The sequence below is a fragment of the Hipposideros armiger genome, unplaced genomic scaffold (assembly GCF_001890085.2).
Source record: "Hipposideros armiger isolate ML-2016 unplaced genomic scaffold, ASM189008v1 scaffold_219, whole genome shotgun sequence".
Taxonomy (NCBI): domain Eukaryota; kingdom Metazoa; phylum Chordata; class Mammalia; order Chiroptera; family Hipposideridae; genus Hipposideros; species Hipposideros armiger.
The window spans coordinates 449,366-457,096 of record NW_017731569.1 but is presented as its reverse complement, the minus strand read 5'-3'; the positions used below and the strand labels follow the sequence as shown (position 1 = coordinate 457,096).

Sequence of the window (7,731 nt, the reverse complement as noted above, 5' to 3'; positions counted from 1 at the left end):
ACACACACCCTTGCAAATTAAATCATTGAAATAAGTCTTTTCTTTAAAACTGGGATAAAAGAGTCTCCCTCTCAAAGGCTTCACGGTTCCTCTCATGTAGGTATATTTTCATAACAAATGCAAACCCGGGGGAGATACCTCTGCCCAGCGTCAAATGGATCCTACCTGCTTTTTAAAAATGCCTGTATTTCCATCGCTAACTCATAAAACACATTTTGAACAGGATAGTCGAGCTCCAATCTCAGTTTCAGAGCTCCTTGTCACATTCTGCTTCTCTTTCATCACAACGCTTTGGTAAAGTCGCATAAGTGGTCAAAATTAACATAAATCATTATTAGTTATTAGGATTTGCTCTAAATTACACTGTGAATATCGCACCAGCCCCATCTGCCGCCCCTGCTCTCGCAGCAATAGATTGCAGATAAAATAAATGTCCTTACCCCATTAGAAGGTTCCTGTCTCTGTAGCCAAAAGCCAAACAAAAGCAATAAATACCGGGCTTTTCCTCTCCACTATTCAGCTGTGACTCTTTTCATCAGCCCTCCTTCAGAAAAGCTCGATAGCTGCCTGAAAATATTGCATTTTATATCACCAAAGGGCGATTAATATTGCATTAACTGTATTTAACATTTTTTAAGCGCGAGTAATCTACAATGAGTGTGTTTCTGTTATTAAGTACAGGGGGTATCAAAACTACTGCAGACCACTTAAGATATCTATATAAACAGATTATTTGTCTCACACTTTGTACATTTTATATAATGTTAGAGCGTAGCGCGCGATGTTTGAAGTGAAAGAAGCCGTGCTAATGGTCTGCTTAAAGTATTCTGACACTGACTGGAGACAGCCAGGTCCCTGCCTTCATTAAATGTTTATTGTCAACACTTGGCGGGGGCGGAGAGGGTGGGGGAAAGACTGGTGTAAGTGAATTTCCACGGCTGGAAATTGTCAACATTTTGTTTTATTCTGATCCGTGCCTACAAAAGTTTGTATACGTTATGCTGCACGGAAGCCAGGAGTCAGTTACCTAACTTTTGTATGTAATTCGTTTTACCTAATCAATGCAAGGAGTCTGTCTCTTTTCCTCCCTCCACCCCCTCCTTCTGCCACTTCTCTTTCCAGTGTGTCTTTTAGCACCTTCAGCTTCCCTTCTATTACTACCCTCTTCCTTTGCTACAGAGAAGCGTCCTCCGGGGCCTTCGGGCTTGGGGCAGGGGATGGGACGCGGGCGCTTTTCGCCCCATCGCTGGGTTTGCAGGAGCAGGACGCTGCTCTCACTACTCGTGCTTTGCCAGCTTCTATCCGACAGAGAGTTGCGCCCTCCTTTTTGCGATCTAGTATTCCACCGAATTTTGCGGGACGAAGGCCCAGCGGCCAGCGGCCAGCGTTCCTCCCGCCCCGGGCATAAATCCTTGCCTAATAAATTCAAATCCGTAGCAGGGCTTTAGTGGTGTGCACCTAACAACAAAACAAAAGCCAACGTCCTTTTGCTCCCAATTCTTTTTCCCCAAAAAAATGTAAACCAGTTTTGAAAGTTCTGCGGTGTTGAAGGCGTCCGTTCACTTGGGCCCACAGTGGAGAGGGGAGCATTTTTAACCTCTGTAAGATACCGCTCCCTTTTCTTTACTCTCAGGACACACTTAAAGGCACTTAACGGGTGGGAGATGACCTCCGGGAGCGCGTAACTACCAGCTGCGGAACCCAGGCGGCCTCTAAGGGGGCCTCGGCGCACGTAACGCGCATGTGCAGGTTCTGCGCGCTCCCCGCGCTCGGTGCGCGCTGCGTCCGCCCGCGTTCCCCGCGGTCCGCTTCCCGCCGGCCACACCTGCGCACGCGCGCCGGCGCCGGGTCTCGGGCCGTTGTCCGGCTCGAGTCATCCGCGGCCAGGCCACGTCTCGGCCGGGGCAGCAGGCCGGAGGCTTCCTCGCCAGCCACGAAGAACTGCGGCCTCCGGCAACCAGAAGCCGCCGGGCCGCGAGTCTCCCGGCGGGTGGCGCAGGGGCGCAAACCCGACGCAACGCGGTCACTTGGCCGCGGCTCGCACTCTGGGGGCCGCTGGGATTCCCCGCGCGGAGGGCCCGGGGTGGGTGGATGTTTCCACCGCAGAGCGAGCACCCTGCCCGGGTCGAGGGAGGGCGGATCCCTTCCTGGCTGCAGATTCTGACCCAATCAGCTCTGCCCGTGGGTTGAGATGGCGCCCGCCAGCCCACCCGCCCCGAAGTCCAAAGTTACGCTGAGGAGTCCGGGCAAGCTGCCGGCGGCGGCGGCGGCTGGAGGGCAGGCAGCAGCCGCTCGGGGCCGCCTCCGAAATCGTCTCCGGAGTCCGAGGAGCGCTCGGCCGCTGGAGTTTCGAGGCTCGTCCGGGCCTGCGCTCAGCCCTGTCGGTCCAAAAGATTCCGAAGGGGGGGAGGAGGGAAGGAAGGGCGGCCTGTCCCCCATCAAGCCGACTTGGAAACAATTAGGAAAGTTTTAAATTAGCTTCTTGTTAGCATTCATTTTGCTAATTTCCAGAACTCTCAGGCCATGCATTATTCACACGGCAAGCTAACCCGAGCCGGGCGACCGCGCGACCCCGCCGCACGTTCCCGGTCCGGCTCGGGCCGCGCGGATCGCCCGCTACCCCGGAGGCCGTGAGCCCGCCGGGTGCTGCCGGCCGCGGCGGCACGAAGGTTTGACCATATATTAAGTAACGTAATTATTGCGACAAGGCTTATCTCGCAGGTGGAAGAGAGCCCCCCACCCCCGTGAGAATTAGAATTCGGCTGCTATTTTTTGAAAATCAGTTAAGCTTGCGGTCTCTTTTGAAACCGCCCGCGAGGGCTGTGGGGTAAGACTGCGGCGGCAATAACACCGATAACTAGAACCATACCAGATCATTGTTGTCATAACCTTTATCATCCCGCTGGCCACCAAGGTCGTTTGAATGGGGTGGGGAACGCTATTTTTAGATAGGGTCAGAAGTCCCAATTACAACTTCACAGTCTCTGAAAGCCCATCCCCGTGAACGGTGGAGCAGGGATGCTTCACTCAGGGTTGGCAGGAAAGGCCGGGGCGACAGGGCCTGGGGACAAGGCGGGAGCTGGCCAGGTGAGTCCTGGGGCCAGGCCACCTGTAGGAATGGGACCGAAGTAGTTCTTCACAAGAAAGCAAAAATCGATACAATCACGGCAGTGGGCGCCTACAGTTTATTTATGAGGGTGCAGTCGAAATTTCGAGCAATTTCAGGACACGCATTAAACAAAAATCTATTCAGAAGCTAGTTGATGTGTCTTGAGGACATCATTTCTTAGACCTACCGAAGGAGCAGGACTCGGAGCTAGGACTGTGGAAAAAAGAAAATTTAAAACGAATGGATGACACAAACGTGGCAGGTGCATTTCATGCTTATTTTTCTTTTGCCTTTCCTACTCCACCACCGCCAGGATTCCCCGAGAAGCTGAAATGCAAACGGAGAACAATTCCCCCTCCCCACCCCCCACACTCTCTCTCCAACTTATTTTGAGATATTCTTTAAGAGAACCGGAGCCACACATCTTACTATTTCCACCCATTGACTGGTGCCATGAATCCGCTTAGAGTGAAATTCTGCTTTTCGGAACCAGAAAACTTTAAAAGGCCAACTATTGCTGAGTGACAAGCCTTTGCATTCTTTCCAGGAGGACATTTGTTTGCTTAGTTGGTGGTTTCTTCACGAATCGACAGTTAAAGGTGTCCTAGAGTAGTCTTATCATTCCTTGCGGCGGTACACAGATTCAGTCACCAGAGAGCAAAGCATTTTCTTGTTTTGCACAGTTTCCTACTACAGAAAATAGGAAACTCTGCAAAGCATGCATTTTCATAATCTGTTTTATTAACATAATATTGTCTTTTCATTTTACTTAATACAAAACAAATGTTTTAACTTATTACATACATTGGTCATCATTATATAACATAAATGCATTTGCCTGCAACATTTCATTTGGGGCAGATTTTTTTAAAAGCAGCCTTTGTAAATCTTTTCGTCTGTTCATTCCTGGTTCTCCAACAATGAAATCCGGTCATATTTTTCTATAAAATAACGTGGTTTTCTTACAAATGCATTTTATTAAAAACTTGGATGACATTTCAAGTCAGTAACAACAGAAAAAAATCAATTTCGATGGAAGAGATCTATTTTTAAAAATACCTCTAAGTGCTTTTTTTTTAAACATTAACAACTGTTTAAAATCACAGCTTTTTAAAGGTACTATTCTTTGTTGAACATCAAGTGTTTTGTTTCACAGATTTGCCGGTGAAATTAAAAAGATTTGGCTAAAGTAGGATGACTTCAGAAGATATAATCCCAGCTAATTAAGAAACTTTGTACATTTGGCATCTGATCTAGTCCCAAATAACCAAAAAATAAAGAATCTCTGGTCCCTCTGGAGCAGTAGGTGGCACACTAAATGTTCAAAATGAACAGAGGCATTTGACATGGTGGCAAGACAGATTAAGGGATGCTTTTTTACATTTATTAACCTCCAAAGAAAAGTAATTTAGTTACATTTTTAAAGAAACATTTTTAGGCTAGAACACCACCTATAACTCTCCAAATGCCTCTGTCCCTGAACCTCAATTTAAATATTTTGGGGGTGCCTGGTTATCAGCTTCTACCACTCTGAAGTGAGAGCTGTGGTTTAAGAGTTTCTACCAAAAAAAAAAAAACAACTTTGATAAACACAGGCAACTAATATAGAATTCATTTTATTCAGAGCACCACTTCCCTCATGAGTTGTCTGAAAGTGAATTCTGATTCAGCAGAAAAATACATCATTCTCACCCTTTCTCCTCTTTTCATCCCCCTTTCAACATCCTCCCCTATATTTTTGGTTGAATTGAGTCTCATTTGCTGACCCGCTCTACCAGGACTTGGCCCAGTATAGACACAAAAATGCACCCAAATCATAAAACTGCTCTTCTTTCAGTTATGTTTTATTTGTAAGTGTACCGGGACACATCCCCCTGTTGTATTTTGGCGCACAGAAATGATTCTGATAGAAGTGGGGAGGGGAAAAGGCAATAGAGCAAAGACATAACCAATGAGAAAGCTCAGCAAACATACATGGACAGGTAGATAAATCCATGAGACATTTCAGGATTAACACTGGCAGTTTGTAACCACTGTGTGTGTTTGTATTAAAGAAAATATTTACAATAATCTTCCCTTTTTACTTTTCCTCTAAATACAAGAATATGACAAGAATGTTGTGTTTTCAGTGAAAACAGGCAGTAGACTGTGAAATCACTCTATCCACAAAACGGTCTATCAGTAAGCTAGCCCAGTTTAGTGCTCAGTTTCAAATGCATAGAATGTTTGCGCTGCAAACAATGATATACAACATAATTAAATAAATAATGCCTAACCAGAGTGAGACCTAATTGTGTTTCTTTCTGTACCTTTTAGGTCATGCATGATTTCAGTCTTGTTAAATGGCAGGGTTGTTTTTTTTTCTCATTTCTTTTGTTTTCAATTTTTTAGTTCTTATTAAAGGATGGTAATAAGCCATCCCCACACATGAGATCAAAAGAGTATCTTGTGCACCAAGCAGGCATTTTACCTAACCACCTTCAACTGTCTTTCTCATTTTTTAATCCATCAGCAATCAAGTTTCTTGATTATTACTATGAAATACTATACATGATTTTCTATTTGGGAGACTGATAGTGCAAATTAAAGTTCTTGCTACCCAACATTTATCCCCATCAATAAATTACTTAATAATAATAATAATAATAATAATAATAATAATAATAATGAAACACAGTTGTTCTGCTTCCCCTACCCCCCAAACATGCAGACCCTTTTGAAACAAATGGAGAACTTTAAACCTGCCTTCCTCTCATTTGGGATTTAGTTGATTTTTCTCGTAGCCAAGTCCTGCTCCAACTGAAAGCAGAAACTTCTCAATATTTCAATGATTTCATGTTCTCCAAGAGAGAAGGAAAGGGGACCTAGATGAGCTAGATGGATTTTGTTCTGTGGAGAAAAGGAGACAGAGTATTTCTCCTAGTGTCTTCCACCCCATCAGTCTATTTGAATCAATAGGAAATAAAATTCAGTAGGTAGCTTAAAATAAACCACACTCAAAAATTAAAGGGCAAGCAAGTTCTATGAGTGTGTGTGGGGGGAGAGAGCTGATTTTGAAATAGTCTGTTTCTAGATCTCAGATATAAGAGCAAAAATGAAAAGAGAAAAACCTTGTTAAAACTTTTATTTTCCTAGAATAAAATATGTCGGAGCTCCTAAGTTCTGCCTTTTAATCAGCTCAAAGACTACTTCCCTCTCCTTAAACACCCCCTCCCAACGGGGCCCACGCCACAGCAGAATAGGCCAGGTCACTGGAAAAGTTAGACTCCACCTAAACAGGCAGTCACGCCCCCCCCCACCCTCAACTGTCCCCCGACTCTCTTTCTGGCAATGAAGAGCAGCCATCGGAGTCTCACTGAAAAGCAGAAATTAAAGAGGACGTGGATGGGGTGGAAGTGAGATTTAGAGGGAACATTTAAATTAAAAACACACAGAACAACTAGCTTTGCTACCCAGAATTTCATCCTTCGGTTTGGTTTTTGACTCCGTGTGTGTGTGTGTGTGTGTGTGTGTGTGTGTGTGTGTGTGTGAGTGGGGGTGGGGGGGTCAGTAGTAAATAATGATGGTGCTCTTTTTTTTCTCTTTGTTAGGGGGAAATGAAGCTGCAGAATACGGCTCCCTGGAGTTAAATTTCTAACGCATATTTTATTTGCTTTTGTTCTGTTTTAGTTTGTTCTCATTTGCCTAGTTTTTGGTGGTTGGTAGGTTTGTTTTTGTACATAGTTCCTTGGTCCCCAGGAGATTTTGATGGGTGTCTCTGGTCCAAAACAGTCCATTTCCCTACCCTTCCCGAGTCTCCCCCCCCACCCTAACCCCAGAACCATCCTGCTTCTCAAAACCCTCTAGTCTCCGCTTTCCTTCCCCCCACGCCCCGCTCCCCAAAACGCTCCCTCTTCTCCCCGCCGTCCTCTCCGGTGTCCACACCCAATACCCCAGTCCTCTAGGCCGGGGGAGGGTGAAGGCAGGGAGAACAGAAAGGGGGCAGAAGAGAGCGCAGGAGGAGGGACGCTCCAAATGCAAGCAGGTTAACCGACACTCCAAACGGGATGGTGGGGAGCAGGCCCGGGAAGAGCCCTCTCCAGTGCCCCGTTCAGCTCCCCGCTCGGTCCCACCGGCACCTCCTACCCCCCTCAGTAAGTGGCGGAGAATTTCATCCGCTTCTGCTTCTGTCTCTGGTTGCAAAACCACACCCGCACCACGTTCTTTTTGAGGTCCAGTTTCTCGGCGATGGCGGCGATCTTCTCGGACGAGGGCCGAGGCTGTACCGCGAAGTAGGCCTCGAGGGAGCGCTTCTCGGGCGCGGCGATGGAAGTCCGCTTGCGCTTCTTCTCGCCGCCGTTGAAGAGCTCGGGCTTGTTCATTTTCTCGCGCTGCGCGCCCTCGGCCTCCTCGAGCCACGCCTGCAGGATGGGCTTGAGCGCGATCATGTTGTTGTGCGAGAGCGTGAGCGACTCGAACCTGCAGATGGTGCTCTGGCTGAGCGAGCCCACGCCCGGGATCTTGAGGTTGGCCAGCGCCGAGCCCACGTCGGCCTGCGTCACGCCCAGCTTGATGCGCCGCTGCTTGAAGCGCTCCGCGAACGCCTCGAGCTCGCGCGGGTCCGTGTCCGAGTCGCAGATGGA

General features: G+C 47.3%; 1 protein-coding gene across 1 annotated transcript in view; it reads right to left on the bottom strand.

Annotated features, from left to right (window-relative positions):
- Positions 1-4,155: 4,155 nt before the first annotated feature.
- Positions 4,156-7,731, bottom strand: part of POU4F1 (POU class 4 homeobox 1) — a 5,283-nt gene continuing 1,707 nt past the window's right edge. Inside the window, exon 3 of the mRNA XM_019654303.1 lies at positions 4,156-7,727. Coding sequence (XP_019509848.1) covers positions 7,240-7,727 — 488 coding nt within the window. The 3' untranslated portion in view covers positions 4,156-7,239. The remainder of the gene's footprint in view (positions 7,728-7,731) is intronic.